General features: G+C 40.7%; 1 protein-coding gene across 1 annotated transcript in view; it reads left to right on the top strand.

Annotated features, from left to right (window-relative positions):
* The window catches only part of LOC126195095 (E3 ubiquitin-protein ligase RNF14-like), a 104925-nt gene that overhangs the window by 31609 nt on the left and 53458 nt on the right, over positions 1-19858 (top strand). The window contains exons 3-4 of the mRNA XM_049933558.1: positions 3787-4204; positions 6280-6545. Of these exons, the coding sequence (XP_049789515.1) occupies positions 3787-4204; positions 6280-6545 (684 nt within the window). The remainder of the gene's footprint in view (positions 1-3786; positions 4205-6279; positions 6546-19858) is intronic.

Below are 19858 nucleotides of genomic sequence, written 5' to 3'. Positions count from 1 at the left end.
CATTTAATCAATTAAATTCAGTCTCTCTTCTGTTGCCCATGGATTTCTACCAGCCCTCGTCTTTTTACCTATTTGATCCTCTGCTGCCTTCACTATTTCATCTCTCATTCTTCTTCTATTGTATTTCTTTCCCCCTATCTTGTCAGTCGTTCCCTAATGCTCTCTCTGAAGCACTCTACACCTCTGGTTCTTTCAGTTTGTCCAGGTCCCAACTCCTTAAATTATCACTTTTTCACAGTTTCTTCAGTTTTAATCTACAGTTCATAACTAATAGATTGTGGTCAAAGTCCACATATGCTCCTGGAAAAGTCTTAAAATTTATAACCTGGTTCCTAAATCTCTCTTACCATTATATAATCCATTTGAAACCTCCAGTGCCTCCAGGCCTCTTCCACGTATACGACCTTCTTTCATGATTCTTAAACCTAGTGTTCGCTATGATTAAGTTATGCTCCATGCAGAATTCTACCAGGCAGCTTCCTCTTTCATTCCTTAACCCCATTCCATATTCACCTACTACTTTTCCTTCTCTTCCTTTTCTTCATCTAATTCCAGTCCCCCATGACTATTAAATTTTTGTCTCCATTCCCAGTCTGAATAATTTCTTTTATCGTATCATACATTTCTTCTATCTGTTTGTCATCTGCGTGCTAGTTAGCATATAAACTTGTACTACTGTTGTAGGCGTGGGCTTAGTATCTATCTTGGGTACAATAATGTGTTCACTGTGCTGTTCGTAGTAGCTTACCCATGCTCCTATTTTTTATTCATTATTAAACCTACTCCTGCATTACCCCTATTTGATTTTGTATTTATAACTCTGTATTCACCTGACCAGAAGTGCAGGCACACTTGAACTGTAACAGCAATTCCTCTTTACACAATATCCAATATTTGATGTGGCGTGTGTCTTGTTAGATGTGTTTGTCAAATATTGTGTGTTTAATGTGTTTCTGAGAAATTTTGATTGGTGGCAGATTTTACAAGGTAAGAGACATTGATATTGTCTTATGTTTCACTGTGCATGTCTATTGAAAAAGAGTTTGATTAAAATTTATCTCCCTGTACCATGAGTTTCCAAAACTATGGAGACTGAAATAAAGAAAAAAGAATAAAATATCACTGGCAGTTACCAAAATGGTAGAGGTGTTGCATCCTTCCAAGCCATATATCAATCAGGAAGCGGTTAAGAAGAAGATAAATTTTGAACACACAATATAAAAGTGAGAGTGAGAAAGAAAAAAAGTTGTTGAAGTTCTCCAGACCTTCCACAGACAGTGTATATATTCCCATGTTGTGGTATTTTAATGAACTGTCATTAGAGGACAAAGTAGAAGAGATTTTTTTCTTACATGTGTAACCTTTTTCTGTGTGAGGGCAAAATAACTCAGTTTTTAAAAGTTTAACTGTCCATTTGGAGAAAGTTGATGTAAATATCAGGTTCTGCGTGTTTATTTCTCGTAGCACATTTTCATGGATATATTTTTGTAAATTTTAACCATTCCCTGGACCAGCATCTTGTTTTGTTTTTCTTTCTACGCAGTGCTAAAGTCAATGCAAGTAATACTTTGCATTGGTAGCCATTCCCACTACAGTCAGAGTACTGCACAATGTGAACAATGTCAGTTTCAGAAGTGAAGTTAAGTTGACACTTTGCTGGTATGTGTACAGGCTTGTTTGACAAGCCTGTGAGCAGAAACAAGTGAATCTGACAAACAAGTATGATCATGTATGGGCTGTTTTACCATCATCCTACTTGGCAGTCTGCACAGTTCTCTGGCAACCACACCTTACCTACAAACTTTACCATCCCTTCTGTAGGAACTGTACCAGCCCCTTACATCCCGAGGAGGAATCTGTATGCTCATTCGGACATATGTTCATGGTGAATGGGTGCGTCTTCGTACAGCGGTAGTCCTGTGGGTTTGAGTGACCTCTGATTCATCCGGTGTAGTATTTATGTGCCTTCTCGAGACAGGAAGATAATGTATCCAAAGACGATCAACCAACAAAGCAACTCCCCCCCTCACCCGGAACTATTCCTCATGTTCAGGCACTTCAGTGGGGAAGTAAAAAGCACCTTGGAAGGTGTCCTCTGATAGAACAACTACTGTCTGATTTTAGCCTGTGTTATCTCAATGATGGAATCTCTGCACATTTTAGTGCAGCTTTGGCACTTTCCCAGCCATCAATCTGACATGTACTCTTCTAGTCTTGTTACCTCAGTGCATTGGTCTAGGCACAGTAATGCCTATGACAATGTTTCAGTGGTTCTGTTGCTTCCATAAACAGTTCCCAGAAGGACTGAGCAAAGCCGAGACATACTGAGTAGTGTCAAGACAGACTGAGCCATGGACTGCATGTGTGCAGCATATAATGCACATGTGCAGCTTTACATGACGTTACTGGCCCCGCCCTAGCCATCTGAATTAACTGTTAATTTTTTCTTCCAGGAATATGTCGCCCCCCCCCCCCCCCCCCCCCCACACACACACACACACACACACACACACACACACACACACACACACACGAGAGAGAGAGAGAGAGAGAGAGAGAGAGAGAGAGAGAGAGAGAGAGAGAGAGAGAGAGATCCAGTTCAAGCTTTGAAATAGGAATGCATTTGGAAACTCGAATATACCTGGAGAGTGACCCTATTTGTATATGTTGCCTCCCATTTTGTTTGGTGGTCCGTGTCCAGGCCAGACCCCATGGTGTGTACTCAGACCGTAGGTCCAGCTAAACCTATTCCAAGAGTCTAAAATCTGTCACCCCCATATTGTTTTCAGGCATATCATTCTTTCAGTTCTATGAGAATACCAAGGCGCTGAAATCATGTTTGGTGATAGCTCTAAAAATGCAAAACAGACATGATATTCTTTCACGCATGCTGTAAATAGTGGTCATCACATCTTTCTTGTGGTGCCCAATGTTGATGGAAAGCATCAGTTTGTTTACTTTTACAAACAGAATTATTTTTAAAGCAATTTATTTGTTTGGTGCAGTATTCATTTTGTCGATACATATTAATAGGGACACTAAAACAGAGTAACCAGTCTTCCAGCAGGGACAACAGTGCCGTCAACCATACTGGCTGCTACCACCTTGAGGCAGTGCTGCTCAGTTGTTGCTGGAGCACTGGTTATTCTTAGTGTTTTACTGTCCCTGATAATAAATATTGATAAAATGACTTGCTTGACATGGCTCTATTGAACAGGCACATGAAATTCCACTTTAATAACAAATTTATTTGTAATGAAAAACAAACCAGTGCTTTCTGTCATCGCTGGGTGTTAAATGAAACACATAATGGGCAATATTCATTTGAGGTGACGCCAACTACACATTGAAAAATGAAATTGCAAATATCTGCTGAAACGTCAGAGAAAAAGCTAGCTCTCTCTCTCTCTCTCTCTCTCTCTCTCTCTCTCTCTCTCTCCCTCCCCCCCCCCCCAGCCCACCCCACCCCCAACCCCCCCACCCCCCCTCTCTGTCTCTAGTACCAGTATTTAAAAGCATTATTCTTAAGTTTAAATGTGTGGCAGACAATGAGACATTTGTAACGGACCTTTTAATTATGTTTCATTTAGTAATATGAATATTAGATACTGTAAACACTCTATTTTATGCAATAGTGCTGATAATCTCATTGAATGTCCTAAGTATGTGTGTGTGTGGGGGGGGGGGGGGTGTTTTAAAGTATCACTGGACATTTTGATAGCATCTCTCTGTAAACATGCTTCTCACTAATAAATTTTTACCAAATACATTAAAATTTTGTTTCAGATTTCAAAATTGTGCAGGAAATTAGATGATATATGGGAAGAAAACAAAGGCATGGAAATACTTTTCCTTTGGACTCAGTTTCTGAAAGAGGAAGCACTGAAATTTCTAGGCCATGAAGAAAAGCTAGATCTGAGTGCAATGTACACTTTCAACCAGAAGTTCATTGCCAATCATCGATCAGAGAGCATTCAGAAGGTTATTTTTGATCCAAGCAGTAATGAAAACATACATGGAAACAAAAGTCTCAGGAATATATTTTTGGCTACAGATGGGAAAGACAAGAAGCTAGGCCACAACACTCGTGGTCGGGGTTACTCAAGCAGAGGAAGAAGAGGATATAGAACTAACTGGAAATCCCAAAGAAACTGGGAAAATCGTTACACCTACACTCCATCGCCACCTAGTGAAAGTGATACAGGTAAGTTTTCTTGAGGACTGTGTCACATGTATAATGTGATTGTGAATGTTAGTTACAATATGGAAAGAATAGGTAGCTACTCATCACATAAAGATTGCATTGGGTCACAAACAAGCACAGTGAAAAAGAATACTAGAAATGTTCAGCTTTTGGACTGTCCCCTTCATCAGAAATAGCGCACCCCCCCCCCCCCCACACACACACACCACACACACACACACACACACACACACACACACACACCGTCTCCCGGTGCTAAGGAGACAACAGTGGCCATTTGTGTGTGAGCTGTGAATGTGTGTGCTTCTGTTTCAGAAATTCTTTTTCATTGTGCCTGTCGGCAACTCAAACCCTTTTATGTGGGTTGTAGCAACTTGTCCTTTCCCTACTGTTGTCATTCTGTCCAGGACTTTCCATTGTGAATGTTAGCTTATACACAATTTTCGTTACGTAAAACAACCTGACACTAAGGGATTTTTGTAAACACAGAAAAATTTTGTTGCATCTTAGACTGTGGGTGTAAGAAGTATTAAAGACAATTGTAACCTTACATGGTACATTATTTTCAATCCACAGAAGTGTGAAACAGCAGAAAAAAATTACTAAAAATGTAGAAAAGGATTTGTAGCAAATGGCAGTAACAGATGAACGAAAGCAGACATAAAAAACACTGGATTTTGGATAAGCTTTTTCGCACAGCAAGAGAAAGGAAAATGTTGCAGGAAATAGGACTATTTCGGAAATAGGTAGGAAAGCCAGCCACCCACGACTTTGGAGATTTGTTTTGGTACAATAGCACATGGCGAGATGTGTATTCAGTGGCCTCAATATAAGGAAGCTTCAGTTATGAAGTGACTACTGTTGTTGAATTTTGGCCACTCACAGGAACAAAAACATTAGATACAGAACATTGGCCTAAAATACTGAGAAACAGTCGTACAGATAACAAATCTTACATAGCCATGAAAGTTTATAATTTTGATCACTAGTGATGTGTTCTACTGATTGTTCTGAAAGAAAATAATCTTATTATATTCAGAACATTGGAAAAACGTGCCTCCCACCCCCCACCCCCTCCCGGTAGCTCCTAGTGCCATAATGCCAGGTTAACACGGCTGTGCATCTCGAAAAACATTGAAAGAATGGACCCTGTCCCCGGGTCACTGCGATACTCACTGATGGTCATCTGGGGAAGTGCAGAACCACATTTCATCACTGAACACAGTGTGATGCCATTAATCAGCGGTCTGTGCTTCCTCCCTCAAGGTGCCACTCCAACAAAGCCGTTTATGCTGTGTTAGCAGCAACATGTGCATGAGATACTTATTCCCTTGTCTGGCTGCTTTTAGTCTCTGACCAGTGGTGCAGGATGACACATCAAGTTGCAGTGAATCCATTGCTTGTTCTTGGATGCCAGGCACAGATGTTAAGAGGTTACAATGTGGTGCTTGATATACAGTATGGCTATCCTCCCTTGTGACGGTCAGACCTGACAACTTTGACTATGTGTATGCCTGTCCTCACATTCCAGTGCAATCCAATGTTGACACAATTACATCTGAATGCCTCAAAAATATGGATATTGCATGATTCGACCAGACAGCCAAATGGAGACCTGAAATGGGGCTCCCTTCATACTCTTAATAGGTGTTATCGCAGTCTCACACAAGTATATGGCATCTCTGTGTCCTTCACAAGTAATGCTGTGCACAGCCTGTATATACCTGACCAGGCCTGGTAAGAACACACAACACTAATACACTCCAGTGGTAATTTTACCTTTTACAGAGATTTGCAATTTTAATCATTTCCAGACCCACCGGTGCTAAGTGTGATTACTAAGTTACATTGACACTTTACAGTATCTTCTGGGTGCTTCACTTTTTTGTCAGGCAATGTAGTTATAAAGGTTTTTAACAGTTAATTTCAATCCTATGTATGCTCATGTCATTTGGAATTTTCACTAGCGTAATTGTAAAATGTCTTCAGTTTACAACCTACTGGCCTGATATAATAAAATAAGCCTTAATTTATATTTAGTTGTTTAGCAATTTTAGTATTTATAAAACTGGCAGGTACTAAAGAAGATAACGCAGGGATAAGACAGAGGAAAACTGAAACTAAAGAAAACATTCTGGAAAAGTCATATGAAATGCCAGCAACTGCTCCACAAGCAAATGGCATAGCATTCACTTCAAGGCAAAGCAGAACAGGAGACCCACGTGCCGTTCTCGACATCAGTCCATTCACTTCAGTTGTTAGAGTGATTGTGGACTACAATAAAATCAGAGATGAAGAAGTTTTCAAACGCAATTTCTACACTTGCAAGATCTGTTTCCAGGTATGTTGTGCATGTATATGAATGTGACAATTGTTTTGGCTTAAATGTCAAGTATAATATACTATATAAATGCAAAATATGAGAGACAAATGAGTAGGATGTCAGCAATTGATCCACAGTAAGAAGAAAGCACTTAGGTCATTGAAACGAGCAATTGCAGTGTGGCTACTGACATGAGTAGTGGAAACAAATAGAGAGTAATTGTTACATATGTTATATACTCCTAGTTACTGTCTGTTTATTCCTCACATTATTTATAACTGTTCTTCTTTATACATTGGAATGTCCTCCTCTCATTTTGTTATCAGTGAAAAAATTATTTCTACATCTGCTATAGTGGTGTGCACGTAATAAGGTGGGTGATAGAGCAATGTGCAGCAGCAAGGGCCATATTGCCACATGGCAGTTAAGCAGGTAGCTTCATTCCAATATGATGGCCTGTTGCCATGCACTTAGACTTGAGTGTAGAACATTTAAGCTTAGATTTTCATGTCAGTTTATGTCTGATAAAGATACCAGGCTGCTGTTGTGTCTTATTATAGATGGCATATAGCATAAACTATTATGTTAACATGCAACAGCAGTAGTTGTCTGAGCATATAAAGTTGCTTAGGAAGATTCAGAAACAGAAACAGTGTCCCACTGTGGGACTAACCCAGTGTTGCTAGTTATCAGGTTAGGCTATGGGTGGAGTGTGTGATGTGGGACAGAGGCAGAATGCTCAGACGATGCCACAAAATATTCTCCATCCATCTCTGTCTCTGTGCAGAATACATCATGCAGCTACCTTCTTACAGGCATACCACTATAATATTGTGTGTGTGTGTGTGTGTGTGTGTGTGTGTGTGTGTGTGTGTGTGTGTGTCAATACTTTTACATCAGAAGTAGCTGAATGGGTATTTGCAAAATACCACCACCTCTGGATTAAAAATGGAAAGTCTAGGATGGATTAATAACAATCTTAGGAAAAGAATATATTGCTGCTCCTCATGTAGAGGAGACGAGTGACAGGCAGGCACAGTGAAAACACTACAATACATCTAAGCTTTCGGCCAAAAGACCACCTCATGATGTAGAAAACCACACACACACACACACACACACACACACACGTCCACTTTCTGTGTCTGTACTACAGACTGCAACTGTGTCTGATGGGAGAAGCAATCCAACATTTGGGGATGAGTTGGTGGGAAGGGGAGCAGGAGAGAAGAGGAAAAAGGCTGTTGGGTGCATTTGTGGAATAAAAGGCTTTGTAGTACTAGAGCGGGAGCAGGGAAGGGGATAAGGAGGGGAAGGGCAGGGATTAACTAAGGTTGGGGCAAGATGTTTATGGGGATGTAGTATATGTTGCAGGCAGGGTTCGCACCTGTGCATTTCCAGAAAAACTGATGCTGGTAGGAAGGATCCAAATGGTGCAGGCTGTGAAGCAGCCATTGAATGAAGCACATTTTGCTGGACAGCATGTTCAACAACTGAGTGGTGTGACTACTTGTAGGCACAGTTTGTCTGTGGCAATTTGTGCCGACAGACAGCTTGATAGTTGTCACACCCTTGTAGAAAGCGGCTCAGTAGTTGCACCCAAGTTTGTAGATCACTTGACTGCTTTCACAGCCACATAACTATCAGTGCATGCTCCTACAGTCAGCACTACACATTCCCTCACCCCTACCCTGCCATCCCTCCCACTTGCTGCCCCATTCCACCTAAGTAACCCCATCACCCAAGCCATATTGTTTCTCCCATCAGGCACAGTGTCCCTTCTATATGGTGTATCACCACTGGATGAACTTCACTGCAGGCTGGTTGTAAGAGCAGTGCCACACTTAACGTGTACATACTCAAGGCAGAGATAAATAATTCTTGTTTTAAAACCCTAATTAGTAAAAAAAGTATTGCAGCGATGTCAGTAGTTTTTAATCTGGCACACTATTTAACAAAAATTCACTGCACAGTGTTAGCTAAAGATGGTAACTACTGAGGAAGAACAGCACATTAAATCATACGGTATTAGAAAACCTTTAATATGGCCATAAATACATGTGTATGTGTGTGTCCAATGGTAATCACAGTTCTCGTGTGTTCAGTTGATGTCAGTCGTTATTGTGGATACTCTGAGTACAAAAGCTTTCTTCATATTCCAACAATCAAACAGGTCTCTTCTCCCCATACTCACAAATGCCTGTTGTTGAAACATAATTTCACATTCAAAAAGAACTATCAGTGCTGGCCTCGTATACGATGTGCTGCGATTTATGTGCAAGACCAGATAGCTAAGTAGGTAAATGTTAAAAGCTCTGAGATTCAATCCTTGATGTGATCGTGGAATTTTTTCAGTCTCTTACCACATTTTTCTCCTGTGGCATTGATTTGTCACTGAAAAATTCGAAGTTGCACCATGGTTCAGACTTCACATTATACTATAGGACTCCATGCAACTAGCTGGATCAGTCAATTCGAAGATTTGAGGAGTGTAAGGGCATACCAACTCCAATGGGGCTGACGCTACCTCTAATGCACCATCAGCAGCCTCTGCACAACCCGTTGTAACCCATTCTGGACGACATGTCCGTTTCAACAGAAAGTACCGTTGACACTAAGGGGGGAGTGGTGAAGTGCAGTGTAATGCTGTGTGCAAGTGATTGCCATTTGTAATTATTATCTCTGGTGCAGTCTCGGACTTATGTTTCTTCACTTGTTTTTATGCTGTTCTGTTGTATAATTTTCTAGTAAAGGAGTCATAAGAGTTACGATTTGTTTTTATGTTGCAATTAAGTAAATACAACTATTACCGCAACAGGACCATGCCTAGGAGGCTTACCCTCACCACCTGGAAGGATAGCTTCTCCCATCACGTGCTATTGCTCGCAGTCTGGCCTCAGCAGCCAGAGGCAGAGGCAGTGGTCATGTGTGTGCGAGTTGTGTTTGCGTGAATGTATGTGTAGTCTAATTCAGGAGAAGGCCGTTTGGCCAAAAGCTTACTTGTTAAGCAGTCTTTTTGTTGTGCCTGTCTGCAACTATACATCACCACAATACAGTGAGTAGCAATCTATCCTTTTCATAATATTCTCTCTTGTTGGTTTTATACAAAATGTTACCTCTTAATCCAGGCTGTCTCAACTCTACCAAGCACTGCTCAACTTACTCGGGAGCAGGCACAGCCAGTATAGGCTACCGACTTGGCAGCCCTATTACATTCATTCTGCACATGCGTGAACTACTTGACCAACCCTGACAGTGTGCTTTCAGCCGCTGGAGAACTTTTACCTAGCAGCTTTACTGCTCACACATCAGCTGTTTGCCCACATGTGCCTGTGGTGCCTTGCTGCAAGCCGACAGGCAGGCACTGGAACAGAATGCCTTAACCCATACAGTAATGTATTTTTGCACACTGAGATACCTTGAAAGATCGCACCTGTTCTGGCAACAGCTTCTCTTACTGTACTCTTGTATGAAGGTATCAGTTGCTTTGCTGTGCAATTTTTCTCAGCTGCTTTCAGTTGCTTGTTAAATATGGCAAATATACCCAAAAATCCTTATTGAAGTTCACCAACTCTTCCCATTTTAAAATATTTGTTGTTTTTCTTTTATCTGACTGCTGCATTTCTATCTTTGTGAGTACAACCATACTTACCTTGGCATTTCCTGTGATTGTTTTCTTTTACTTGCATTTGTGTGAGTAATTTTTTTTTTTTCATTCTATTCTTCCTCATAGTACATGTCCATTCACATATGACAGTCTGTAACATTAAAAACAAGGACTTTAATCAGAGATTCTTCCCTTCTTATATTTGTGATTTCATTCTCTCTGTTCTCCTGGGCCTTCAGCAAATTAGTAAACTGTTTAACTGGGCGGTTATGTGTAATAAATAACGGTTACAACATCCTATCCAGCAATAATAGCAAGTGCAAAAACTACAAAATTTTATAAAGAGGTGATTATTTTCATCGATCTTTCCTCTGACACATCTTGTTGCCAGATCAACGCGCAGGGCTTTGAATTGCTGCAATCTTTTCCATTGAATAGCAGACATTGCTCAGACCACGGAAGCAGATCCTGATCTGAAGATTTTGTTGCATCACATCGCACGTCTTCGCCTTGCTCATTGAACAGTATTCAGAACTCAGCAGTGCGCCGATACTTTGCTCATCGGCATAACCTTTCAGTACAACAAAGTGTGATCTCAGTACAATCTTACAGTGGACAATCACATGTGCTCATTCTCAGTGTTGTAAAAGGATATTACAGGGATAAAAGCAAAGCCCAATGTAGCAATTTTTGAGCATTACATGTAGGAATCGGCTTTGATGTTTGAAACAAGGACTGAAAAGGCTTGTGATCTGTCACTAAATAGAACTTGTGACCATACGCAATAATGAGAGCTTCTTTTTTAATTTGTGAATAACTGCACTGAGTTTGTGTTAATAATTTTGAGCCAAAAGCAATATGTCTTTTTTGTGCACCAATTCTGTGCGAAAGTACGCGCCAATTCCTTTGAGGAAACGTCTACTTGCAAAATCACTGGTTTGGCAGGATCAATATGTACTAAACATCTGTCACTGAGCAAGGCATTTTTGAGTTTCTGAAATGCGTAGTGACACTCCTTGGTCCCCACGAAAGGCACATTTTTCCAACACAAGCGATCTGTGAAGCGTTCAGAGTGAAACGAATGTAGTATGTCAACTTGCCTAGCACTGACTGCAGTTCAAATACATTGCGAGGAACTGGTAGGTCATGGATTGCAGGCAAATGAAATTAGAGGGGGTGCACACCCTGACTGCTTATCATATAACCTAAGTACTGTAGTTCTGTCTGGAACAAGTCACACTTTTTGAGATGGCTCTTGAGTCCTGCATCTAAGAACTTTCGAAAAAGAGTACGAAAATTTGTAATGCGTTTCTCTGGCGTATGACCTCAGATGACTATCTTCAAGGTAGTTCGAACAGTGTATTAAAATGAACACTTTCTGTGATTTTTCAATTAGTGTTATTTGCAGATAAGCATCATGCAAATCTATCTTAGACAAGTAATGGCCTGCGCCAAGCTCAGGGTGAGGCAGTGGATAAGTGTCGGTTATTGTCTGTGCATTGATTGTAGTTTAAGTCAACACAAATGTGAATGCAATCAGCAGGCTCGGGCATCAAAACTAATGGACTTGCCGACAGAGTAGCTTGTATTGGAGCAATCACATGATTGCCTTGCAATTCTTTTAATTCACTGGCTACTTTGCCCCTTAAAGCAATGGGAACAGACCGAGTCCAGAAAAATTTAGGCTGTGCGTTTTCTTTCAGGGTAATGTGCACTACAAAATTATTAGCTTTGCCAAGCCCATCAGAAAAGAGCTCAGGAAATTTCTTAAGTAACCTAGCTACACTGTCGTTTGGATTAAAAACAGTCACAGAAGCTACATTGTGTTGGACACTAAGGCCAAACAAGTCAAATGAATCTTAACCAAAAATATTTTCACTGTCTGTTGATTGCAACACAGTAAATTTCACTGTCCTAGTGTGAGATTTGTAAGTGGCAGGCAAACTATACTGTGAAAGTACTGGGATTTCCTGTCTGTTATATGCAATGAGGTGCATGCTAGAGTTTGACAGGTGTTGTGAGCCTAACTGTTTGTACTTTCCAAGATTAAGCAAAGTTACAGAAGCACTTGTGTCCAATTGAAAGTCAGTGTGGCGGCCAGCAATTTGTAGAGTAACAAATAGGAACCTGTAGTCAGTTTTGCAAACACTGCATTCACAGAATGTGCATGAGACTGGTTGCTGCGAGAGCAGGCAGAATTTGCATTCTTTTGCCATTGCAAGCATATTGCCTGGACATGGCTTTTCTCTACGCGTGATCTACGTGTCGCATTGCAAGATAGGCAGTTACAGGTTATGGCGAGCAAAACAGTGAGGGCAAGACTTCACTAGATTTACAGGCCTGGCTACTTGTTTACTGGGCTGTCTGCACATCTGTGTGTGCACTCATTGTGGCAGCTGAGTGGGGAAGTCATTGCCAAGAGCCGACTGGGCCCGACGAATTGAGTCCTGATCAAATTTATCTGCGGCTGTGGTGCCAGAATCGAATTGTTCTAATATCTGTAATACTTAAGAAGTGAAGGATCAGAGTACTTGATAATCTGTTCTCTAATTCTAATTCTGCTATCAAGGACATTGTATGTGATCGTATCAAGGATCATCATGTCACTATAAAAGTTGCCACAATTACACTTGAATTTACACTTCCAAGTGAGATGCTGTAAGTCTGCATATCACTGACGATACATCTGTACTAGCTTTTTCTTAAGGCAGAAGAACTGAAATGTGGCTGCTGTGACTTGAATCTGCTATTCGTAATATGGACCTAACACACCTATACTTCATCATAGGAGAGAGCGTCAGGAGACAACGCAGGGAAAAGTGTTTGAATTAAGCAAAACACAGGGGTTCCCGCGATGGACAGGAAATAGTGAGATTTCACAGTACTTGGAATTTGACAGACTTGACAGTGGGCCTGGAACTGGGTGGGATATTCGAGCCATTGCTCGTATTTTTCGTCGAAGTGCCGAAAGAGTGGAATGTTGTTTGGTGCCACTTTTTGGATCAGTTGGTTGGTCAGTTGGGCAGCCGACCCTGCTTGTGCAGCAAGCAGTTGCTGTACAGTAGACAGCAGTGTGGCTATTTGCTGGTTCTGAAACTGAAAAATCTGGTTTACTTCCAGAGCAGGAGCAGCCTATGGCTGAGGCACAGGGGCAGAGGATGGAGGGGGCGGAGTAGCCATACTGACGCTAACAAATTACAGCAAAATATGAGGGTCATTCAGTAATTAAAGAGACGAATTGGCCTGGGGAAAAAACTGTTATTAGGGCAAGTTTGGTACTTTTATGGCTTTAATTTGGCATCACTGGGATGAGCCCTGATCAGCTGATGTATCAACATTGTTTTGTTTATAACCTCAAAAATACATTTCAAGATGGCAAGTCCACTTGAAACGTCCACATTAGTAGAACAAAATTCTGTTGTTCGTTTTTTACTTGCTGAAGGTGAGAAACCAGTGAATATATACTGTAGAATGACTAAAGTTTATGGTGAAGGTTGTATGAATTGTGCAAATTTTTACAAGTGGGTAGAACAGTTCAAAATGGTCATGACTCAGTGACTGATGAACACCGTCCTGGCCGACCAGTTGCAGTTTCAACTCTCTCACATGAAAGTTGAATTGATGACATTATTCATGCCGACTGCCGTGTGACTGTGGAAATTATAGTTGATAAGGTTAAAGTTAGTACTGGTACAGTTCATAACATTATCTGTAACAAGCTGAAGTACCGCAAAACACGTGCAAGGTGGGTCCCAAAGAAGTTGGGGCGGCTATACAAGGAAACAAGGTTGAGAGTGTGCACAGAGCTAAAGGAACATTGTGAAAGAGAAGGTGAGCACTTCAACAAAATTTTAACTTTTGATGAAACTTGGGCTCACTATTATGAGCCAGAATTAAAAAGACAAAGCATCAAGTGGAAGCACACCAACTCACTTGTCAAGAAAAATTTAGAACCCAAGCATCAGCAGGAAAAGTCATATTGACGGTGTTTTGGGATGCTGAAGATCCAGTTTTTTGTGATCATCTCGAAGAGCAGCATACAATGAACACCCAGTACTACTCGGATTTGCTTTTAAACAAGGTGAAGCCAGTCATGAGAGAGAGATGACGTGGAACTCAGAGGAGAGGTGTAATTCTCCAGCAAGACAGAGCACGTCCTCATATTGCTCAACTAACCCGTGGAACCATTGACAAAATGGGCTGGGAAGTACTGCCCCATCTCGCTTACAGTCCTGATGTAGCACCTAGTGATTTCCATTTGTTTGGTGCACTGAGGGAGGCAAACGTGGGAAGAGGTTTAAGGACAACGAGGATGTGAAAAAGTTTGTGGGAAATTGATTCAAACATAAAGATAGCGAGTTCTTTGCAGCTGGAATAAAAAAGCTTGTAGCCCGTTCGAACAAGTGCATAAATATTCAAGGGGATTATATTGAAAAGTAGAAAAAGTATTGTTTTGTAAAAATAAATGCTTTTTTCTCCAGACCAGTTTGTCTCTTTAATTATTGAGTGACCCTCGTATGAAAAGACAAAATGAAAGCAATGTGCAAAGCCTCTGAAAAGAGAACTAGATTTGTTTTGCAGCTCTCATCCTGTAATACATGCAACAACAAGAACAAATTAGTGAAAAGAATCACTGTTATGACAGCTCCCCTGCAGCAATGTAAAACACATGAAAAGCACACAAAACTTGATCAGAATCGTCGCCACTTGGTGTTCCCTCCTCTGATCTTCTGTGGTTCCTGGCTGGATGAAGAGACAGTGGTATGATAGGTGGGTGGCCGGTTTGGTCTTACTACAACACAAAATACACTTCATTATATGAACCAATAGTGTACTTAACTTCAGTGATGTCCAATCTGAAGTTCTGTGGTTAACGGCAATCAAATGACTAATTCCTGAATCTTGTCCATGTCATATCACAGCTATATACAATGACTAACATTCCCTCACAGCTAGCTAAGGTGCGAGGCGACAACTATCACTGTGGAAGACTAGAGTACTGTGCAACGTATTGAGGTGCAATTCAAACTTAGTCCCGATGTGACATACTGAGGTACTGAGACTGAGCTGTCTGTCAGTGGCTGTGGCCTGTATGTACACTACTCCGGGATCATTATCGGTGTGTAGTCGGGGGGTGTCTCTTGATCTTCTCTTGTCGTAGGTCCGCATAATTCAGCGCCTTATACACAGTGTTTCTTAGTGCCGAGTTGTGTGCTGGCGAAGTCGTATGCCAGCACAAGATGAGTCATTTCTGCGGTTTCCAACTTTTGGTGGAATTTATGTCCAAAGAGTTAAATACACCTGGGTTCGGTGGCGATTTGTGCAACCATAAGATGGTATTCCATGAGTCTTTGGTTACCCTGCAAGGTTACATTACTGCCAGTGATTATGTGACCATTTTGACAGATCAGGTCCATGCTGTGGTACGGTGTTTGTTCCCTAATGGTAATGCTATGGTCCAGGATGACAGGACTCCTGTTCACACAGTTCACATTGTCCAGAACTGGTTTTGTGATCACAAGGATGAATTGTCACATCTCCCTTGGCCACCACAGTCACCAGATCCCAATATTATTGAGCCTTTGTTATCTACTTTGGAGAGAAGAATGCATGATCACTATCCACCTCCATCGTCATTATCTGAACTCCCAACTATTTTGCAGGTAGAACGGTATAAAATTACCTAGAAAACAATACAGGACCTGTATTTATCCATTCTGATAAAACTGGAATTTTTTTATGCCATTTGTTTTCCTACAACACATTAGGCATGGTAATGTGTTGTGAATTTGGTGTTTCCAAATTTTTTCCACACTCTGTATGTATACAATTCACCAAATAATGATACATCTATGCTGAAATCCTTAAGGCAGCAATAGCAACTACCTACCTTTTAGTAGAGTGATGAATATTTCTCGTATCAGTGGTGGGCACATGGCACTGTCTAGGTTCAAATACTTATCATCTGGGGAGAACTTCACATTGTCTTCCAGGTAGTGAGGGCCAAATGCTGCAAGAAATCCTAGCTAGGTTTCCTGAGCTCCATAAATCATTACACTAAGCTTTTGATTGTATGGACACGTTTTGTAATCGGAAATGGTGTTGTCAAGAGCAGTAAGAGAGAGAAAACCCAGAAAATTGCAGAGTATTTTACTTGAATTACTGTTGCTGCCACATAGAATGCACCTTTCTGACCATCAAGTGGACACTGAGAGGAGTGGTTTGGCTTCAGTTCTAGCAACGATTTTTCTTACTAGCCTATCCTCGTGTGAGAGTTGAATTCATTGGTGTCTGTCACATACCTGCTCATAACAAAATAAGGTTCAACATGTCATTGTGTATCACTGGAAGTTATAAAAAAATTATGATACCTTTTTAATTAAATTTATGAAATGGAAAATTTTCTTGACTTAAAAGCAGAAGCTATTTTAATTCCCTTCCTTACACCTGGATTTGACCATAAATACCAGAGTACTTACACTTCTCCAGTAGGGCAGGAAGACATTGGTACATATGGTCGCCCTTGCTTTATCTGGATCTTATAATACAGGCAACTCTCCAATATTTTTCAGTGTTGGATTGGAATGAAATTTAACCCTAGCTGAGGTGGCCATGTCACAGGCTATGCTGTGCAAGCTTCACCTAATTCGTATTTTCATCAGTTTTGAAATAGCATTTGATACTAGATGGAGGTATAATGCCCTTGGACAGTTCAACATATGGTGTTATGATCTTTCTGTGTGATGGTCATCCCCACCCCTCCCATCCCTTCTCCATTTTGTTTGGTGTATTTCCAAAATTATCAAGAATGCATTTTCAGTTCAGCACTCCTCCTCAAACAGTTCCACAATGTGTTAACCGTTTCGGAAGACACACTTCTTGAAGGACTGCCAAATAAGATTTTGTTTCTATCATGAAGTCTTCCTTGAATATTAATTTCTCCCCACCAAGTCAGTTTTTCGGGCTTGTTGGAGAGGAAGTAGTTCCTCGGAGCAATCTCTGGAGTATAGGGTGAATGAGATAGCAGTTCATGATGCAGTTCAGCAAATTTTGTCATTGTATCAACAGATGTGTGGGCAGACAGTTTCTTGGTGAAAGAGAACCTTTTTCTTTATCAAATGTGGTTGTTCCTTTAACAGTCTTGCGAAATTTATACAGTGCTTCAGCATAGTATAAAAGAGTGATTATTTTATTCTTCACAAGGTAGTCTCTAAATATCACACCTTGAGAATCCCTTGCCTCCCAAAGAAAGGGGGGGGGGGGGGTGTTATGTTGCCATGACTTTTCCCAGTGACAAAATGTTTTTGCTTCCTTTTGAGCATGTTCACCAGAGGAAATCTGCTGCTTCAATTTTGTTTCACAGTGAAAGTAATGAATCCATGCTTCATCAGCCATGATATAACACTGCAAAAACTCGTCAGGATTACACTTAAACATGTTCGAACATTCGTGTGGTACGAAACATGGCTATGCTTGTTGTTAACTGTGAACATTTGTGGCACCCATCTTGCCCATGCGCTTCTCATAACCAAATTTTCATGCAGAATATTATTTATATGTTCACTCAAAATGTTTATGGTCTTGGCTGTTGTGTGGATTTTCATGTGAAGGTCTTCCATCGCAATATCACAAACTTTGTTGAAGATTTCTTCTTTTGTGACCTCAACTAGCCGTGCACTGTGCTGGTTTCAGCCCACCCAACCTGTGTCATGCATCATGTGCTATCCTGTACATGGGCCCACCCAGATGGGTCACAAGACCATGCAGCTGAGCCCAACTCTCAGGCTAGTGTGTCACTTTTGCAATGTTACATTCTGCATCATCAGCAAATCTCAAAATCCCGTTTATTATTATTTCCATTAAATATCTAGGGAAATGTGAATGGAAGTTTCAATGAATGTTTGAGCTTCACTATAGTGCCAATCTTATCCAGCCAGTTGCAGTATTTGCATAGGTATTTTTTATGCTAAGACTATCGTTTGTAAAAGCAATAACAATTAAAAAATATCTTTGCTGTGGATAGATTGTTAATTTCCAAGTAGTGCAAATGAAGCATATGTTGACACAATGAAAGGGAGTACATTCTTATAGTGTGAAATATCTGATGATCGCATTACATGTGGTAGGAATCAAGTGGTACATGATGTTAAGTGAGTGGCCAGCTATAATATAACTCACAGTCTGCGGCACTTGGTTCGTCTGCCAGACAAGTAAGTGGCCCGTACAAGCTATGAAAACTAAAACATGCGCCACGTACAAATCAAACATCAAGCATGTGTTATGTGTGCTTGGCATCTCCCGTGCTCTAGTGTTCGCATAAAAATTCAGTGAATGATGCCTTGTGACAGAGCAGGGTCTCCATAACATTTTCTCAGTTTTTCCTCCCTTTTTTTCATCACTATACCACCAAAAAATTGTTTCTTATCAAAACACAATTCTCCAATTTCACGAAACAACATACTCTCAACAATTCCTTTGGAAACTCTTGTTGGCACATTTCTCAGATTATACACAGAGTAAATATGACTTCTGTGCCAATAAGAAATAAGTGATTTCAGCGTGCTCTCTCATCATTCACGGATTTATGAATCCATCCTTGTGTAACCTGTAGTGTCCTTTCTGATGCCTTGGAACAACAGAAGTGCCCTTCAAGGTAGTGCATTAAGCATGATATTGTTTGTTATCTATGGGCAGCATTATGTCCCCAGTAAAGTGTCCCACAGAGTGCTATTTATGTGTGTGTGTGTGTGTGTGTGTGTGTGTGTGTGAGAGAGAGAGAGAGAGAGAGAGAGAGAGAGAGAGAGAGAGAGAGAGAGAGAATGTAAAAGGAGGGAAGACCATACTAAAAATTTAGGGAGGCTTCAGGGTCTCATCTTACATTCATCAACCAACAAGATTATCACTGTTCAGAGATCTGAAAACTTGTGGGAAATTTGAAATGTTTGTATGTAGCATATGGGGAGCTTACAGAGGTTGTCTGCTCCTGCTTTCGTTAGTGCCAGTGTACAATCCCATTCGTAGTGTGCTTCCAGGTGTTCTGCAGAGTCATTGCTAGCATTTTCTGTACTGTGTTTAGAAAGCCAACCAGGGCGGTTGGAATCCAGACAGTGAGCACACATAACAGCAACACTTTCAGCATATGAAGAATGATGGCTGAATTTGTCATTGAAATATTGTGCAGAAAATGGAAACAACAACTCAGCAGAACACCTGAAAGCGCACTATATGCTGAGAAAATCTGAGAGAGCATAGTGTGGGGCATTACTTTCTGTGTGACCCTTGTATTTGGACAAGAGGACAAATGGTAGCTTAAGTGGTCCTGTATTTCAGCTTACAGTGAGTCAAGGGTTTTAAAACTTTTAATGTTCTGTGTGTCATCTGAACTCCAGACTTAAGGGTTTAGGTTGGCGATTTTAGTGTGTACGGGAGTGGGTGGCTCGTCTATTTTATTTTTTGTTAGTTAGTTAGTTGCATGTTCCATATGTCATTCTGCACAATAGATTTCTATGATGTGGAATGAGTCATCTTACATCCCACCATAAATATATTTGTACAAGTGATTACTTTCTGAACTTTACATTCTTCTTTGTCTTTTTTTTTCCAAAAAGAAAAAAAATATACACACATGAATTAGTTATTCCTACCCGCCACCTTTTACATGTTACAGTAATAGAGATTCTCCTATTGGTAATAGTTGTGAAGGAGAAACTTTCCCAGATAGCAC

This window comes from Schistocerca nitens, chromosome 7 (genome assembly GCF_023898315.1).
Source record: "Schistocerca nitens isolate TAMUIC-IGC-003100 chromosome 7, iqSchNite1.1, whole genome shotgun sequence".
Lineage (NCBI taxonomy): Eukaryota > Metazoa > Arthropoda > Insecta > Orthoptera > Acrididae > Schistocerca > Schistocerca nitens.
Note: the sequence above shows the minus strand (reverse complement) of the source record. Positions and strands in the feature narration are given on the sequence as shown.